We start from the raw sequence: 19,993 nt of genomic DNA, 5'->3' as shown, positions 1-19,993 counted from the left end.
TCTGGACAATTTAAAGGTGAAGTTAAGTTCAGGTGATTACTAGAGCATCATTTTGATTTCTGAGTTTCAGTAATACAGTAACTTTTTGTTTCTATTTTTTTCTTTCTGATTTTATGATTTAGTCAGCACTCATCTTGGTTCTCTCTCTCTCTCTCTATTAGATCATATCATGATGATGATGTTATCCAACATTTTACTCGTTCATTATCTTACTGAAGTAGCTAATATTGTATATAGCTTATTGCCAATTTTATGCTTGAAGAACCAATAGCCATCAAAAGTTGTTTTAAGTTGATTTCTGTTAAGCTAAAATTTGAATCTAGTGCTTTTACCAAAAAGATAGCGTGCTAATCACACATGCATTATGCTCATTTCTCTCTCTTTCTTTCACTGAGTAGAAAATACTAGAAATGCAAATGACTGGGCATAACATTTATGTGCTCATGAATAAAGTTTTCTGCATGGCTTTGGCTTCGGCTTCACAGGGTAGATGAAGAGCAACTGCCTGAAAATGCTTCCAAATTAGATAATTCAGGTGGTGTGAAAGATTCTTCTGTTGCACTGGAGGAGTGTGGCTGGGGAAATTATGCCAGAGGAGCAATTTATGCATTACAGAAAAGAGGGAACCATCTAAAGCAGGTTCTCTTGCCTTCCTTTAATGAACTGTGCTTTAAGTTTGTAGTCCAGATCAACTTCCGCAATTGAGAAAAGGTTCGAGTTCTACAAGTAAGAAATAGTACAATTACACTCAGACTATACGCTGTAGTACAGTCCTGTGCTGACCAAACCTGCGGCTTTTGCGGAAATAGAAGCTGACAGTTTGGATGCTCTTCCTGCGCTTGCAATTAGATATTATGAGGATATTACTTTTATACGATTTGTCATTATGTAGAATTTAATAATGTTAATGCGTTATTGGTATTGCTTTGATGAAGGAATTTAAAAACACATCTCTGATGACATAAATGCATGAAATCATTATAAATACTTTTTTCTTCCATTCGGTGGATAAGTAATAGTATTAAAACAATTTGGCATTAATTTTGAAGCTATATATCACTTCCTTACATCTAACAAACTTTGTTGTTATCTTGCAGGGCATCGTAGGATTCATCCGTGGCGACGAGGGGCTAGACAGTTCAGGGCTTAGCTCTTCAGCAGCTGTAGGTCTACACTCTTCTTCTCCCATACATATTTTATGTTATATGCTGAGCTGATTGTTTTCTAGCTTGATAGTAAATCACTCTTACATGTTGTCATTACTATGTTTACCATTTCTTTTCATATTGTTGGTGAAAATCGATCTAACTGATTCACTGTTTGCTACTATGCTCTTCTGTCAATTTTAACTTTGCCTCGCAAATAGTTAGCATATATGATATCACAAATAGATTCAACTTATGCTTTGTGGTTTCTGGGTAGTGGGTATGAATTATATCAAAAGCATCTAACTACAGAATGGAAGCTAATATCTCACATGTACCTCTTTAGAGCCATTACCTTCTGAATGAGCTACCATGAATCTTACAGCAGTCCATCATTTTTCTCTTCTTACTGTGTGGTTACGGAAATCTCTTGGTAGACAGGTTGGTGTGGCGTACCTGTTGGCTTTTGAAAGTGCCAATAAACTTAAAATATCTCCGACAGAGAATATTGAGTACGACAGGTACAGATATATGATACATTAAATCAATGGCTCTATTTTTCCTTGTCTCTGTACCTGTATGCAGTAAATTATTTTCTCCTTCATTCTCTTAGTACAATAATTTGATCACACTCACCAAACATGCAGGTTAATTGAAAATGAATATTTAGGTCTGAGAAATGGCATATTGGATCAATCAGCCATATTGCTGTCAAGCTATGGCTGTTTAACTTGTATGGACTGTAAGGTAAATAACCTTGTCTTTAAAAAATCATATTCTCAGGATTTACCCTTTTCAAACTGTGTGTCTTGTATAATTTTGCATAGTGGTTCACAATGATCTATGCTTACCATCATGTTATTCTACATAGCTTTCCCATTCAATAGTTTGGCTATATATTTCACACTAAAGAACAAAGTTCAGTGATGTATTGGAAATTTTGGGATGTTAGTTTCTGAAGTTAACATTTGAAAAAGTTTGGGTGCTGGTTTGTGTTGGTTTCTATAATGGAAATGCAGCTAATGGGTCTTGATTGCGAAAAGTTAGTTAATTTGTATCCAGCTAACAATAGTTGCGAATTCTGGTAGCAAAATTTAAGCATGATGTTAAAAGGATATATTTTCTAAATTTCATTCTAAAGGATGCTTCATTGGAATGTTATCTTGTGGTAATAGTGTTCAACAATTTCTTTCTCTATTGTTTGCTGATTGAAAACACTGGCATGGCATGGTTTTGCATGTGTATTGACACAGCAATTACGCGTGGCAAGCTTTTACTAAAGCATTTCTACTAAATTCACATATTTTCAAGTCTAAGCTGGTTAATGCTTTACAACTTAGTACAGTTCTGTCTAAACTCTTCCTCCATTCAATAAGGACAAGGTAGACGTATTGTTGAGGTTATAGTTCTATTTTTCACACTTGATTAGAATATAGATTATTTTAGAACATGCTGTGATTTATTGTAACCAAACTTTATTGTTATAGTTACATAGAATCAAAAGTAAACATTTTCTTTTACTAGGGTATGGTTTGTTTGCGATGAACTCATCCACTATCAGCTATAATGAATAGGTTTTGACTGATGTATTTTCATTTTACAAATCGTTGTCAGTTTTTTCATCATTTATTTTACTTATTTGTGCATCTTTGCCTTTGTAAAAGGTTATCCCTTTGCTCTGAACATGTCCATACCTTGTTTAAACACTATGTATTAGCTGATCCCCTTTAATTTTAAAATAATTGTCTGTTTTTTATTGTTTAATTTACTTGCTTTTACATAGACAAATGATTTTATTCAGTGATATCACTCTCTGACAGCTCCTGATTATCTCGTTCCATTTCAGTCACAAGCTTTCGTTGAAATTGCTCTTCCTGTGCAGACCAAAGAACACAGACTTATAAGCTCTCCAGACTTGAATAGAAATCTTAATGTGATAAAGAAGCAGTTCAAGATACTACTCGCATTTTCTGGCTTGAAGCAGGCTTTGACAACAAATCCTGGTTACAATTCTCGAGTTTCAGAATGTCGAGATGCTGCAAGAATTCTGCTTCAGTAAGATCCTTGTTAGACCCTATCTTGCGTGTATTAGTTTGTCTGGCCTAAGAAAACATTACATTTCTTATCATATTATATTGACCCCAATAGTACCTCGAACTTGTGCCAGAAGGATACAGTATCAAATGACTGATGTTGGTTTGAGGGGATTTGGGAGTCTATGAAAATGGATATTAACTTGAAAGTAAAGAAAACAACTAAAATGAAAACTATGGGTTTGACACTCGTGATCTTGGCAGTTCCATAAACCCCAGCTATAAACTTGGTGGTCGTCCCTCGTAATAAACCTCTCAAAACAAGTTGAGTTATTCTCCCTTTCAGTTCTCGAGGTTGTTCTCCCTTACGGTCGTCGCACAGCCGTGTAATAGTCCTTGCTTGATAACTATACTATGCCTAAAGTAAAACTACACCAGACAAGCAACCATATAACTGTGTTGTCTCAGTTTCTTTCCTAATTACATCTGCTTATTTACAGGGCTTCTGGGATTGAAGGGTTGGAACCCATCCTATCTAATGGTACGTGCACAGCTTTCTTATGTATGAATGTTTGTGCTTATTGTTATCAGTGCTCAGATTCTGTTAAATTCTACAGTTGAACCGGAAGTCTATGATCAGCACAAGGTATGTTACTTACTCACCCTTTTTAAGCGATATATAGAAGTTTTTTTCTATGCTTCTTATTCTTTTTGAAAATGTACATCCATTCCTCTATAAAAACTTTCTCCTTAGGAATCAGGATCACTATTCACTGGTGACATCTCTCATAATTTGGGGTTGAGCAGGTGTCTCTTTCACACTTGCATAGCCCCATTCAACATGAAAAAAATTGCTATATTTGGGTTTGAGCAGTTGTCTAGAATCTTGAAATGAGTTGAGTGAGAGAAGACTTCCTGATGCATGTAAGGTCATAACTACCAACACTTCTTGCTCTAAGAAAAGAATATTTGTTGATTCTGCTTTAAAGATAAACTTATAGTAATTAAGATCAAAATGAAGAGAAGCAGATATTCACATCATTCCAATCTCCATCCAAGTAGGTTACGAAGTTTATGTGGTTTTTGCAATTTTTCACTGTCATATCCAGCGATCAGGCTTCACTATGTCTACTCTTACAAGATAGTATAACTCTCGATGATCATTTGACCTAACCCTTGTTATCTACCTCGGCTGTGATCTTTGAAGTTAATATAACTTTTGTGCAGAGCAAACTAGATGCCACTCTTCTGAGAAGAGCGGAGCACTATTTCTCAGAGAACAAGCGAGTTTTGAAAGGTTCTGTTCTTGCACTTAGCAGAAAGAGAGATCTCCTTGAACTATTAGTTTTGTCTCTAATCTTCATTGCAAACCAATATTTTTCTATTGACACTTAAATAAAATCAAGGGCTCGAGGCTTGGGCTTCTGGAAACCTAGAGGATTTTGGAAAGCTGATTTCCGCTTCCGGTTTGAGTTCTATCCAAAATTACGAAAGTGGTAAGACATCTTTACCATAAACTATTGGATTAGTAACAAATGTGATATGCAAAATTGTTACTATTTCTTCCATGCATAAACGTTTGTGGGCTTCCCTAGTACTCCCTCCGTTCCTTGTTAATAGAGGCATTTCTTTTCGACACGGAATTTAAGAATAGTGTGTTAAATGGATGGTGGAAAAAGTAAGAGACAATAAAGTAAGAGAGATGAAGAGAGAATAAAGTAAAAATGAGAATTACTTTTTGTCAAAAATAGAATTGACTCAGTTAACTTGGAACTTCCCAAAATAGAAAAACGACTCTATTGACATGGAACGGAGGGAGTATATTTTAAGGCCAAATCCCTTCCTATTCTTACTAGGATTAAGACTTGTAGACGAAGATATCATATTGTATTAAACTGAGTAAATAATTCTGTTGGAGTATAATCTCACAATCACCGTTGGATGCAGCAAGCTAAAAATCAATGTCATTCTCAACAGCTGTAGATTTGTTAGAGGTTGAGCTCGTTCAAGATATTATTAAGCTCGGCATATTATTGAGCACGGTGTTCTATTGAGCTCGGTGAGCTCGGAGTTCTATTAAGCTCGGTGAGCTCGGTGTTCTATTAAGCTCGGTGAGCTCGGTGTTCTATTGAGCTCAGCTTTTCATTGAGCTTCGGCATCATACAGCACTTCGGCATCATACAGCACTTCGGCACCATGCAGCACTTCGGCATCATGCAGCACTTCGGCATGTTGATGCAAACCAAGAAACGGGAAGTGGCCGTTGGAACAGTTATAACTGATTTGATAACTAACATCTCAAGAGAGCCGTTGGAGGATGAAGGGACTGATATAAAGCAGACGAACTGCATCTGAAATAGTTAATCAGCTACTTCGGTATTCAAGAAAAGAGTCTCCAAACTATCACTTGATTAGTTCTTGGTTTAGAATTAGATTAGAGGTGTTGAGTTCTTGGAGAGAGTTCTTGAGTGATTGTAAACCTCTACATATTTCTCAATATACTGAATCATATTGCCTTTGGCCGTGGACGTAGATCTTACGATCGAACCACGTAAAACTCTAGTGTTCTTTCTTTTTCGCATGGTTGTCATCATCGAACTTTTGCATACTTTCACAACAAGTGGCGCCGTCTGTGGGAAGCGCAATCGGAGTTGATATCGATGACGACGACGAGGTACGAAGCGGAGAAATTCTCGGGGAAGAATGACTTTGGTCTGTGGCAGATCAAGATGAAGGCTCTGTTGATCCAGCAAGGGCTCGATGAAGCAATCGAGCCAATTGATCCGAAGGGGAAAGAAAAAGAAGATCTCGATGAGAAGAGCGTGACGAAGAAGGCTGAGATTGCCAAGAAAGCCCATAGCGCCATTATTCTCAATCTCACGGACAAGGTGTTGCGCGAGGTTGCAAAGGAGACCACAGCGCATGGGGTATGGACGAAGCTCGAAGCGCTATACATGACCAAGTCGCTTGCTAATCGCCTATACATGAAGCAGCGCCTCTTCTCATACAAGATTCTTGAAGACCGACCCTTCGCAGAGCAGATTGATGATTTCAGCAAGAATCTGGATGATTTGGAGAATGTAGATGGCCCCATGAAGAATGAAGACAAGGCCATCTTGCTCTTGAATGCTCTTCCCAAAACATTCCAGCATCTTAAAGATGCAATGCTGTTTGGCCGGAATGCAGAATCTGGAATCACATATGAAGAAGTTCAGTGTGCTCTTCGATCAAAGGAGCTTGAAAAGAACTCTTCGAAGACAAATGAAGGAAGTGGCAGTCAAGCCTTGAATGTAAAGGCTTTCAAAGGCAAGAAAAAGAAATTCAATCAGAATCAAAAGCCTAAGTATCAGAAGCAAAATGAGGAGAAGCGAAGCTGTCATTACTGCAAGAAACCTGGACATCTCAAAAGGGATTGCTACTCGTGGAAAAGGAAGCAAAACGAAGAGAAGGCGCCTCAAAATCAGGCTGATCTTGAAGAAGACACAGATCCACCCCAGATCATGAATGTGGTGAGTGGTGGGATAGAGAGTTCTTGGATAATGGACTCCGGGTGCAGCTTCCATATTTGTTCCAACAAAGCTTGGTTTGAAAACCTTTCTGAGGCAACCGGGTCAGTAATGTTGGGGAATGATCAGATGTGCTACATCAAAGGCATTGGAGACATCAGATTGAGAGCTCATGATGGATCAACAAAACTGCTTACTCAAGTCAGGTACATTCCTGAGATTAAGAGGAATTTGATTTCACTTGGCATGCTTGAATCTAGAGGTTTCAGGTTTTCTTCTGAGAAAGGCTACATGAATGTCTCACTTAATGGAAAAATCTTGCTGATTGCTGAGAGAAGAAACAGTTTATACTATCTAGTAGCAGAAACTGTTGTTGCTTCAGTGAATCTTGCAGAGGACTCTGATATAGGTCTGTGGCACAAGAGGCTCGGCCATCTTGGAGAAAGTGGGATGAGAGAACTGATCAAGAAAGGGGTCATTCCGGCTGGAAGTGATCAGAGGTTCAAGGAATGTGAACACTGTGCTCTGGGGAAGAGCAAGAAGCTACCATACAAGGCTGGAAAACACACCTCAAAATTACCTCTTGACTATGCGCATTGTGATTTATGGGGTCCAGCTCAGCCTGCTTCTATGGGAGGAGGCAGGTATTTCATGTCAATAATAGATGACTATAGCAGAAAGGTCTGGATATACATCCTAAAGCAGAAGTCACAAGCATTTGAAAAATTCAGAGAATGGTGCACAGAGATGAAGTTGAAGAAATCCACCACTCTCAAGTGCTTGAGGACTGATAACGGGCTGGAGTTCTTATCTGAAGATTTTGAGTCTTTCTGCAAAACAAATGGGATACAAAGGCATAGGACAGTCCCGGCTAATCCGCAACAAAACGGAGTTGCTGAAAGAATGAACCGAACACTCCTCGATAGAGTCAGATGCATGCTTTTATCATCAGGCTTGCCAAAGATGTTCTGGGGGGAGGCAGTGTGTACTGCTGCGGTGCTAATTAACAGCTCTCCATCATCAGCTATAGGAAATGAAATCCCAGATGTCAGATGGTATGGTGGAGATAGAGAGTACAACCAGTTCAAGGTGTTCGGTTGTAGAGCATATGCCCACTGCAAGCAGGGAAAGCTTGATGCAAGGGCTCAGAAATGTGTGATGGTTGGGTACCAACATGGAGTAAAAGGGTACAGGTTGTGGTGCACTGAAGAGGGGAACAAGAAGATAATTGTGAGCCGAGATGTGGTATTCCATGAGCATCATATGCCATTCTTGAAGACTGAGGATCAGGTGGGTGAAAGAGTATCTATTGATCAAGAAGTTCAGCATGGCCATCCACCACCTAGTGATCCAGATGATCAGAATGGAGGTGGAGCTTCAAGTTCCCATGAAGCTTCAAGTCCACAGCAACCCCAGCAACGAGATCAGATTGATGATGATCAGAGATCACATATTATAGCCAGGGACAGAAACAGAAGAGAGATTAGAAAGCCAGCTAGGTTCAGTGATTATGAGATGAGTTTTTTTGCTCTCTGTGTTGCTGAGGTATTGGAGTGCTTAGAGCCATCCACCTATGCTGAAGCTATGTCGAGTAAGGAAAAGGAGAAATGGCTTGCAGCTATGAGAGAAGAGATCCAGTCACTACTCAAAAACCACACTTGGATTTTGGTGAAGAATCCAGGGACCCAAAAGCTTATTAGCTGCAAATGGATCTTCAAGATGAAGATTGAAGTTGGTGAAGTTGAGAGTGTCAGATTTAAGGCACGGCTTGTTGCTAGAGGATTCACTCAAGAAGAGGGGATTGATTATAATGATGTGTTCTCTCCAGTTGTAAAACACAGTTCCATCAGGATATTGCTTGCTCTTGTTGCAAAGTATGATTGGGAGTTACACCAACTCGATGTCAAGACAGCCTTCTTGCATGGTGAACTTGAAGAAACAATATATATGCATCAACCCGAGGGGTTCATGGAGGCTGGGAATGAAGACAAAGTGTGTTTGCTCAAGAGAAGTTTGTATGGATTGAAGCAAAGTAGTAGGCAGTGGTATCTCAAGTTTGATGAGCATATGATGAGTATTGGTTTCAGAAAATCACAGTATGATAGCTGTGTTTACATCAGAGAAAGGAATGGTGTACCAATTGCTTTCCTACTTTTGTATGTTGATGATATGCTTGTGGCAGGAGCAGATCTGGGAGTGATTGAGAGAATCAAGGCTGAACTGGAATCCAAGTTTGAAATGAAGGATCTTGGAAATGCAAGAAGAATCCTTGGCATGGATATACTAAGGGATAGGCCAAAGAGAGAGCTCAGGTTGTTGCAGAGGAATTACATCCAGAGAGTTCTGAAAAAATTTCAGGCTGATGACTTCAAACCTGTCTCTACACCATTGGCTGCTCACTTTAAGTTGAGCATGGATCAGAAACCAAAGAATGACTCAGAGAGGAGAGAGCTGAGCAAAATACCTTATGCAAACATCATAGGAAGCATAATGTATTCAATGCTGTGCACAAGACCAGATTTGGCTCAGGCTATAAGTGTTACTAGCCGATTTATGTCAGACCATGGGAGAGAGCATTGGATAGCATTGAAGTGGTTGCTCAGATACTTGAAGGGTGCTTCAGATTATGGTCTGTTGTACAGGGCAGATTGTAAGGATCAAGGTGGAGCACTGGTGGGGTTTTGCGATTCTGATTATGCATCAAATAGAGATAATAGGAGATCTCAAACTGGATATGTGTTCACCCTAAATGGCACTGCTATAAGCTGGAAATCTGGATTACAACATGTGGTTGCTTTATCTACTACGGAAGCTGAGTACATGGCAATGACAGAGGCTGTGAAAGAAGCAATATGGCTGAAGGGAATCCTAGAAGATTTTGGGGAGAAGCAAGATACAGTGGAGATAAACTGTGACAGCAGCAGCGCCTTATGCCTTGCCAAACATCAAGTGTTTCACGAAAGAAGTAAGCACATAGATGTGCGGATGCACTTCATAAGGGATGAAATACAGAGAGGCGAAGTCAAGATGGTGAAAATATCTACTGAGCATAATGCGGCTGATATGTTGACAAAGCCGTTGCCAGCCATGAAGTTTAAATACTGCTTGGGGCTGGTGGGACTTGTGGAGTGATGAGTTTGAGGTTTTGTCAGAGGATTATGATTCATTGTTGATTCTGAGATTAAGGTGGAGTTTGTTGGAGTATAATCTCACAATCACCGTTGGATGCAGCAAGCTAAAAATCAATGTCATTCTCAACAGCTGTAGATTTGTTAGAGGTTGAGCTCGTTCAAGATATTATTAAGCTCGGCATATTATTGAGCACGGTGTTCTATTGAGCTCGGTGAGCTCGGAGTTCTATTAAGCTCGGTGAGCTCGGTGTTCTATTAAGCTCGGTGAGCTCGGTGTTCTATTGAGCTCAGCTTTTCATTGAGCTTCGGCATCATACAGCACTTCGGCATCATACAGCACTTCGGCATCATGCAGCACTTCGGCATCATGCAGCACTTCGGCATGTTGATGCAAACCAAGAAACGGGAAGTGGCCGTTGGAACAGTTATAACTGATTTGATAACTAACATCTCAAGAGAGCCGTTGGAGGATGAAGGGACTGATATAAAGCAGACGAACTGCATCTGAAATAGTTAATCAGCTACTTCGGTATTCAAGAAAAGAGTCTCCAAACTATCACTTGATTAGTTCTTGGTTTAGAATTAGATTAGAGGTGTTGAGTTCTTGGAGAGAGTTCTTGAGTGATTGTAAACCTCTACATATTTCTCAATATACTGAATCATATTGCCTTTGGCCGTGGACGTAGATCTTACGATCGAACCACGTAAAACTCTAGTGTTCTTTCTTTTTCGCATGGTTGTCATCATCGAACTTTTGCATACTTTCACAACAAATTCATGTGTTTATTTTTTTTGTATTTGTGATTACTTGAGCATTTATTTCCTGAAAAATTAACCCTTCTTTGAGGGTGAAACCTACATTTGTTGCGAGCTATAATGCGGAAAATCTCACAGTTGATTCATCTTGCATAACAAAAACAGGTTGCGAGCCTCTTATCCGACTCTATGAGATCCTAGTGAAAGCACCAGGTGTTTTTGGAGCTCGTTTCAGCGGCGCAGGGTTCCGTGGATGCTGCATTGCATTTGTAGATGCTGACCGTGCTTCAGAGGCTGCCTCGTTTACCAGGAAAGAGTACACTAAGGTTCAACCTAAGCCAGCGAGCCAGATCGATCAAGATAAGATGGTCTTGATATGCGATGCAGGTGATTGTGCTTGCGTCATATGATCTCAACAAATCAGTTATACAAAATACAAAGCTTGGTTTTAAACGCAATCCATATTTCATTCATTTGAGCGCTGCAATAATGCTCAAAGTCAACATTAAGAAGTGTAGTAGTTTCTACTACACTAGTGGACTGGAAATTCAATATATTCAACCCAGAAATGTACTACCTACATATCCTACTCGACTTTCGAAATACACAATAATTTTTGGAAATGAATTTGCATATTGTCCTGTATTCTAGAATATTTTATTAATGAAAGTCGAGAGCTTACATTGATAACTATTTAATGAGAAATATAGTATACAGCAAAAATAATTTTATACGTTTATTGCAATTCTAATACTTAAAGTACCGAGTACGTATTTAATTTTACAAATTACACAAATAAAACCTTAAATTGTTAATATTCTATATAACTGCAAATATATAATAAAATAATAAATCAAGTTTTTATTTTATATCCATATTCCCTCCGCTCTATCGAATATGACCCACTTTTCTTTTAGTCTGACTCATTACTAAAAATAGAAATTATTTTATCTCTACTCTATACCATGTCTTACTTTATTCTCTCCACCTAACACAAAATAAAAGTGCATAAAATCTCATGTCGCCCAAGGAAGTGAACTTCCTTGGGACGAAAGGAATACTTCCTCCATTCCATGTTAATAGAGACATTTCTTTTTGGCATAGAGTTTAAGAATAGCATGTTAAATGAATGGTGAAAAAAAGTAAGAGAAAATAAAAAAAGAGAGATGAAGAGAGAATAAAGTTAAAAGGAGAATTACTTTTTACCAAAAATATAAATGACTCAACTAACCTGGATCTTCCCAAAATAGAAAAATGACTATTAACATGGAACGGAGGGAGTACAATTTAACAAAAGTCGATAATTTTTTTTTCTAAGTATTAAGAAACAAAATACAAAACAGAACAAATCACAATTGAAGTTCAATTAAAATAAGGAACGTAACCTTGAGGCTAAAATCAGGAGATTGGGTACAAAGGCTCATGGAAGAAAACAGCATTTGAATCGGTATGTTTCTTTGACTTCTTTCTTGACATATTAATCGAATTCCATGTTTTAGAGAAATATATGATCTTAATCCGCAAACTCAGTCAAGCAAGCAAGTTTAGTCAAATGCAAAGCATATGTGGTCAAACCAATAAAAAAAATTATGGAACATAACATTTAACTTGAATTAATTATTTATAAGCCTTTTGAATATAAAAAATCCATGATAAAGAAGATTGTGAGTTGTGCCACCTTTTATGAAAAAAATTCAAAAATAGGTTAATGTAATTAAAAGCATAGAGATATTAAAAGTTCAGTATAGGTTAATGTAATCAAAACCATAGAGAAGGAAGGGATGGATACTAAAGAGTCATGCCGAATGTACAAAACGATAGATGATGTAGCTAGCAAGTAGCAAAACTCGTCAAGAAAGTAAGGTATCGGTTCAATATGCCAATTTGAAGGGGTGAGTGAATTAACGCTTATAATTCAGCACAAAAGAAAGACATCTGAATTAAATACGGTGCTATTAGAAGACAAGGAGGCTTAGAAGGGGTGAATTAAAGCGCTTATAATTCAGTACCAAATGCCTCTCAACATTCTGCACTGCAAATTTAGTGTGCTCACCTTTTGGGCTTCTTTGGAGAAGGTGTGTCTCCACGCTCAGGCTTGCGTTTGATATTCAAGAAGTGTTCAACCTACAGAGAACCAACCAAAATAACATGAGTTACGTAACTAAAAACTACACAAAGTGAAACCTATTTTCCTAACCTTTTTATCACCAAGCATGGGTGTCAAGCCCCCACCCAGGTCTGTCTCTACAGTTGCAAAACCACTCCGTGGATCGCTACTTTGCCTGCAAACGTTAAGTGGATATATAATTAACACGAGCCAAAGCAAGTTCATTTAAATGAAGAGCATCTTGATGTTTTGGAAAAGGATAGGAAAACATGAATGGAGAAAAATGAGGCAGAAGTAGCAGTGGAGAGAAGAAGCAGATGATATAGCAATCTTTTCAGAAATGTGCCAGCTACTGGTAAATGTTTGGGATGAACTTTTTTAGGAACAAGAATGGAGAAGCAAAGGAAGGTTTTCTTCCATATGTAACGAAAGCAAACAATAGAAAAAAAGTACCCTGGTTTGACATTTCCGCTTAAGACCAGATAAGGAGCTTTAAGCTTAGCTTGAGCTTCCCTCATTCTTGAAACTGAAAGTGATGGTGTATCAGCATTTTTCATCTGCTTTATTTTCAACTCTTCCTGATACTGCCGCATCCGCTTTTCTTGTTTCATCTTTCCAGGGCCTTTGCCGTGGAACTTGTGCGAGAGTAGACGAAAAGCTTCTTTTGGTGTCAACTGTTGAAAAAGGAAAAGTATCACATTAGAGAGATTAGGTTAATTCTAGGCATAAGAGTGCAGGTTTAACAGATTTCCACTTTCTCAAGATGCAAAACAGAATTTAAGGATTTACTTGGGAATCAAAAGGTAACTTGAGCTTGAATCATCTAATTTTATGAATATAGCTAGTTCATGATTTGAGGTTGTGGAACTCAAAATCTGCTCTGCTAACTAGTTCTCACAACTTAGACTAGCGGGTTGGGCTGATAATCTATTTTGCAAAAGAATGATATCATAATTTGAAACCTAGAACTCTGCAATTATTTAGGTCATACAGATATATCTCTTAATCATCTAAGGGATAGCATGAATTAAAGGCCATGATTTAAGCGTTCACAGAACTAAAATAAAAAAGAAACTATTGAGAAATGAGAGGGCATGTAAACATTAAACAAAGATCTGAAGTAAAAGAGAAGATACTTACAATCCGGCCATATTCATCTGTCCGCTCAATACGTATTTCCTTAGTTCCATCTCCACCTACTATGCCAACAAGTTTGCTTTTCTTCTTATCCATGTTTCGCCCACCCCATTCAATGGTTTCCTTGAGAGTCCCACGATCTTTCAAAAGTTGAAGCGCACCTCCTAGACCCTTACCAACTGCCTGTTCATGAATTGTCTCGTCTGGAGCCACCTCCTCTTCTTTTTCCTCTGTGTGGGTCTCATCTGGAGTGGGCTCTTGTACATCAGTCAAGCCACCATCTTCATCCATCATTTCATGATCAGATGTGCTCGGTGCCACATCTTCCTCCATGAAGACGGCATCTTCACTTCCAGGTTTTTTCTCTTCTGAGATAAGTATGAGAAAAACATCAGAGTTAAACGGGAGAAAAATACTGCTTATCACCCAGCATTCGGGCACACAGAAAGTCAAGTTCCAAGTATAGGAAAGGAAGTCAATTAGTTTGTTAAAGGCATAGGTGAAAGCATGATTAAATGCCATAAACAAGGAAAAGGCTAGAAAATGTTTATTAACATCAGAGATATCTATTTCTAGAAGGAAACGTGTTAATGGGCAGCATAGTAAAGAACACAAGAAAGGATATAAAGGTTCGAGTAGAAAACAAGCACAACTAACAATAGGATTGATTAAACATCCAAATATGATTAAATGAGGTAGGCAGCTAGCAGAAGACAACCAGTAGATGGTTTCGAGCTTTATCTAAATTAGATAACCAACCAAGTGCCAGTCATCTTTCTGATGACCAATGCTAGTAAACGGTATCACTAAAACCAGCAGCTATATGTTTTCTATGAAACACTGCCTTCTAAATTGGTAAAATTTCTTTAGTTGATAGTGCTAAGGCTAACACAACTTTGAAAAAATAATAATAATATTAAGCCCAGGTCATTGAAAGAGAGAGAATTCAGGAATTCAATAGTTGCATACCTTCATCAAGTTGTAGGCTCCAAACAAACTCGTCCATCTCTGTGAAGACAACCTTATTCTCTGGTTGATCCCCAGAACTTTCATTTGGATTGTCAGAAGCTGACTCATTGGCATCACGAGAGGCTAGGAGCTTTATCACCATGGAGCCAGATTTTTCTGTTCCATTTTGTTTTTGCAAAGCTATTCTTCTCGCTCTTTCCAATGATTTCCGGAGTTCATCATCATCATCACCAAAAGCAGGTGCATCTTCTTCCTCACTCTGCATGGTACGCCCTTGCTCTTGCCGGAGATACTTAGATGCCTCATCTGCTTTAGCTAATGCTGATTGGTAAGCATTGCTCCTCGTTTCGGCCTCAATTCTATCCTCTTCCTCCTTACGAATCTGTCGTCTCCCATCTCTCCTAGAACCAAGATCCTCAACACCCAGTCCGGACGCTATAGCCTCAGCTTCAAGGGCATTTATGTCCAGCTTATCCTTCTTCCTCAAAGACTTCTTTTTCTTTGGCTTCTTAAATTTGGCCATTTCTTCTTGGGTATAATAATCTGTTGATGTCTTCCCAATTGAATTGAGATCTTCATCATGATTGCTTGCAGACACTCCTTGAATTCTTCTTCGGAGCTGGCGTTGAATTACAAAACCTAAGTTAACTGAAATAGTCCTAGTTATATACTTAAACCAATCATCATATACACTAAATGAATAATTTACCTCTTCCAATTTCCTTTCAGCTTCACCAGAAAACCTTCCACTCGAATCAAGAGTTAACCCCTGTCACAAAAAATAATTCAAGGGCGTAAATGAAAGAATATATTATTGAGCACAGTGTTTATAAAAGTAAACATAACTCATTCAAAAATATTAAACAAACCTCATCAGCAATAGGATCATCATATTGTGGAAGCATTTTTTTCTCTACACCCACTTCATCATTGAACCTAATATAACAAAATAAAAGAGAGACAATGAGTCAAACAAAAATCATGAGATATCATCAAGATCAGTTATGACTTATTCTTACTTGTCATCATAAACACCAACTTTCTTCTTTGAATCTCTATAAGCCTCGTCTCTTCGCTTTTGCTCTCCAATCTCCACATTTTCAAGCATATCAACCTCTGGTATATACAATTTAACGTCACCTTAGGAAATCTGAGTCCAGAAAATACCCCAAAAGATGAACAAAACTGAAGCAGCGGCATAATAAATGCTATGAAATAAGTATATAAATAATACCTTCATTGATGTCTCCATCAGCAAGTATGCTTTGATCTTTAAGAGTTAGCACAACTGCACCGCCTTCAAGTACTTTGTCCAGTCCATGGAGAACTTTGACTCCACCCAAGTGTTCTGCCAATAGATAATAAAAAACAAAATTTCAGCGCATTGATCATAATAAACTGTCCCAGCATACAAATTTATGCATTCCAGGAGCACTTAAAAAGCATTACTTCAAAAATATGCAGCACAGAGGTTTCTAACTATGAAAGTGATACCCATGCATGAGTTTAAAGGAAACATACGTGTTATGTCTTGAGTTCCTGATTCATCATCACTTCCTTCATCATTCATATTATCCTGTTCAGCAAACCAATTACTTATCAATATCTTCCACTCATAAGAGAACGAAGTAGGACAATCAAACTAAACTAAAAACTGAATAAAAATTAAACATAAAGCTAATGTTACCTGCTCCTCAAAAATTCTCGAAAGCTGCAATGCTTTCTCCTTCTCAGCATTCCTTTTCTCTTCAATCTTCCTGCTCTTATTAACCCAAGATAAAATATCAGGAGCACCTTCAGACTTCTTCATCAACCTTTCTTCTTTCATTCTGACATAAAGAAATTAACCTGTAAGTCTACGACGGAAAGAAATTAATCTCCAGAAACAGTATGCTACAGAAAATTCCATAAAAAATGAATGTAATTATAATACCCAGACTAGGACTTACTTAGAAATACGCTGCTCTAACTTAGATGTTGATTCACGATTATCAGCCTTCTCAGTTTGGTCAAGACTTTTGGAGCCACTCTTGGCATCAGAGTTATCAACTTGGTGCTTACTAGTTTGATTGTTACTATAATCATTCTCAAATCTAGAATGACCATCCTTGCTCTCGTCCTTCTGTTTTCGACTACTTTTATCTCTGTCACTTGCCCTATCCTTCTCTTGTTCTGCCAGCTTTTCCTTCTCTCTGTCTCTCTCCTTCCCCTTCTCTCTCTCAGCTGTATCTTTACCTCTATGTCTAGCAAATTCCCTTTCCCTATCCCTATCTTTGTGCTTTTCTCGCTCCTTGTCCTTTGATCTATCTTTTTCCTTCTCCTTGTCTCTATCCTTATCTCGGCTCTTCTCTTTTACTTTTTCTTTATCCCGTCCTCTGTCAGCATCCTTCTCCGCTTCCTTTTCCCTTTCACGTTCCCGTTCCTTTTCCTTTATACGGTCTCTTCGCTCTTTGTCTCTCTCTTTTTCTTTGTGCTTGTCTCGCTCAGAATCCTGCTCTTGGCCCTTATCACGAATTTTATCCTTCTCCCTCTCATCCCTGTCCTCTTTCCTCCTATCCCTAGTGGATGATCGATCTTTCTCAGAATCTTTATTTTCCTTGATATTGTCCAGGACCTTTGACCTTTCTCGATCCCTACTCCTGTGATCTTTCTCCTCCCTACGGCTACTGCTTTTGCTCTTCTCTTTGCCACGGTTCTTGCCAGACTCTAGTGCGTCGTCAGATTCATTTTCCCCCATGCCACCATAGTCTCCTGTCCATCTCTCCCTCATATTGTCTCCTCCATCACGTCTTTCAACACTTCTGCGGTGCGTGGGATCAGCTAAATCAGCCCCCATGATGATTGCCTTCAGATAGAATGCAGTGTTCACAAAATATCTGAGGATACAAAAACATGAATTAATTATTTATTTGACTAACATCTACATAATCAAATAATAACTCAAGAAGAGCGGTGAGAAGCATTCAAAGATACTGATACCATTATACCACTAAAGGAATCAGCATTAGACATGCAACTTATTGATTTTCTAAACTTCATTAAAATAATTGAACAAAAAGAGAGGCTATGTAGCAGACAATATAAAGAAAAATTAAAAGAGAACTCTCCAAAAGCAGCATCAACCATTCTCCGGAAGAAAAACCCAAATACTGAATTACTGATTCCTGAAAACCAATTAGATATCTAGTTGTTTCAAGCACTACTAATAACCAAGTTTTTTTCCTTCCAAAATCCAAACCAGCAGTAAGTTTTTTTTAAAATTTTTTGAAGGATTTCAGGCATCATTAACAGAACACAGAAGTTAGCTTCAACAAACGCGAGCTACGGACAGCAATGTCCAGCCTCGATAACATAACAGCATATAACAACCCTACCTTATTGGCCAGACCTAATGATGTGAAATAGGCGATAATAAACACACATATACACCAACAAAAACCGAAAGCTCTTGATTTTTCTGTTAAATTAAGAGAAACATTAAACTACATAAATTCATGCTAGAACCTCAAATTCATCGCAAACGAAAAAAGTGGAGACGGTATTAGGGTTTCAATTAACTAATACCACAGCAATAAACCGAAAAATATCCGCGCAAATTTAAAATACATGAAACTAAATCACTTTTTCAAACAATAATAACGGAAAGGTACAGTAATCACCTTCAAGTTCAACCGGACACGAGAGAGATCGAGCAACGGGAAAAGAAGATGATGAATGAAGAGACAGATGCAATGTCGAAGATTAGTGTGTATATATTAAGAGCAACTCTTAAAACTGGGCTTAATGTGGAAGGAAACTTATTTTTTGGGCCTATAAATATAAGGTACAAATCAGGCCCAAATTTATCCAATCTATACAAGAGAGGGAGATCGTAAAATAACTTAAATATTCCTTAGAATTGAGCCAAAAAATCATCATTGTTCTTCTCGAGTCTGAGCGTAAAAAAATTCATACCATAAAAAAAAATTATAGCCTAACAAGGAGTATATTTTTTCTTTGATATTTATTTCCTTTATTTTATTAAAATATAACTTTATTATTAAAATAAATCCTTCAAATATTTTACAAAATCTAGTCTTTATTTATCTTTATATCATTATTTTATTAATTCATATTATATTTATCTTATTACTAAAATAAATTCTCAAAATACCATTCGATCTTTTTTTATTAATCAATATTACATCTTATTATCAAAATAGATATTTCAAATTACCTTATGAAATCCAGGCCAGTTTGTGTAATTTTTGACCTAGTCAATTTATATGTTTCCATCATAATTTATAACCCAACTGCGACATTTAAATAGACAAAAAATAACAATTAGGTTGTGCTCCAAGCTAATAGCAACAGTAGCTTTGAAATTATTGGTTATTAATATTTGTCCATAAACTTCTTTCTTTTGGCATAAAAAATAATTAAAGCAAGCTAATCCCTATCACGGGATGATAACCATGCATTTATGAATGATAATGAGCGTAGTTGATATAGATTATAGAGTAAACACGTTAGCGAAAATTCTTGGTCAACGAGATTCAATAACATCAAATAATTATAATGAATGTCGTGTTTGTCTCAAAACAAAACTTTTATTTATTAAGAAATATGGATCAAAAGATATTGAGAATCGTCTACCCAAACATATTTACATGAATTACATATTTTCCGTGCCACTTACTCAAATATAAAAGCAATATCTAATTACTTAATTAAATTATACTATCAACATCAAGGTCACCACAGTTTCGTGCTGCCAACTACACTACAACCCGTTGGTTGGGTGGTTGTTGATGAACATCAGAACACGGTCTAATGATATTTATATAATTAATTTTAAATCAATATATAGTAAATTTTTTATGACATAAGAGCATCAGCAGTGGCGCGGAATTCCCCGCGAAATTCCCAAAAACACCTCCTGTCACGTCAAACGGACTTCCCACTGCACTGTCATGTCATAAGGACTTCCCACTGCACAGTGGCGGACATCCCCAAGGACTTCCCGAAGGACTTCTCATAATTAAAAAAACCACAAATTCACAAATTAAACAATTTCCGGAATTAAACAATTTACGGAATTAAAATTTCGACACAAATAGGAAAAAAAATCCATTAAATAAAAAAAGGAAAGTACATTTCACCAAATTAAAAAAAATCTCAATAATTAAAAACTACATCAACAACGACAACTTCAATAGTTAAAACGAGT

The 19,993-nt window shown here is 37.6% G+C and overlaps 1 protein-coding gene across 3 annotated transcripts; it reads right to left on the bottom strand.

Annotated features, from left to right (window-relative positions):
• Nucleotides 1-1,683: 1,683 nt before the first annotated feature.
• On the bottom strand, nt 1,684-18,514 carry LOC121799943 (SART-1 family protein DOT2-like). 3 transcript variants are annotated; one of them, XM_042199468.1, is made up of 14 exons: nt 18,444-18,514; nt 16,734-17,660; nt 16,472-16,613; nt 16,306-16,360; nt 16,019-16,132; nt 15,804-15,900; nt 15,654-15,720; nt 15,494-15,553; nt 14,785-15,403; nt 13,819-14,183; nt 13,132-13,352; nt 12,769-12,853; nt 12,625-12,695; nt 10,774-10,904 (listed from the first exon to the last, which is right to left on the bottom strand). In XM_042199468.1, the coding sequence occupies exons 2-14, from the start codon at nt 17,618-17,620 to the stop codon at nt 10,859-10,861; spliced, it is 2,829 nt and encodes a 942-aa protein (XP_042055402.1). In that variant the 5' UTR covers nt 17,621-17,660; nt 18,444-18,514; the 3' UTR covers nt 10,774-10,858. The 3 variants fall into 3 exon arrangements, with proteins under 3 accessions (XP_042055405.1, XP_042055404.1, XP_042055402.1); XM_042199471.1 differs by lacking the exons at nt 10,774-10,904; nt 18,444-18,514 and adding an exon at nt 1,684-1,720; XM_042199470.1 differs by lacking the exons at nt 10,774-10,904; nt 18,444-18,514 and adding an exon at nt 2,877-3,019.
• Nucleotides 18,515-19,993: the final 1,479 nt, after the last annotated feature.

This window comes from Salvia splendens, chromosome 4 (assembly GCF_004379255.2).
Source record: "Salvia splendens isolate huo1 chromosome 4, SspV2, whole genome shotgun sequence".
NCBI classification, from domain to species: Eukaryota; Viridiplantae; Streptophyta; class Magnoliopsida; order Lamiales; family Lamiaceae; genus Salvia; species Salvia splendens.
Note: the sequence above shows the minus strand (reverse complement) of the source record. Positions and strands in the feature narration are given on the sequence as shown.

Bases quoted from the DNA above. Each gene is read 5' to 3' on its own strand.
- LOC121799943 (XM_042199468.1), bottom strand. From the start codon at position 17,620: ATGGGGGCTGATTTAGCTGATCCCACGCACCGCAGAAGTGTTGAAAGA. The intron at 15,901-16,018 runs GTATTATTTATA...TGTATATACCAG, and splicing joins TGATGGAGACATCAATGAAG to AGGTTGATATGCTTGAAAAT. The intron at 15,721-15,803 runs GTAAGAATAAGT...TTGTTATATTAG, and splicing joins GTTGGTGTTTATGATGACAA to GTTCAATGATGAAGTGGGTG.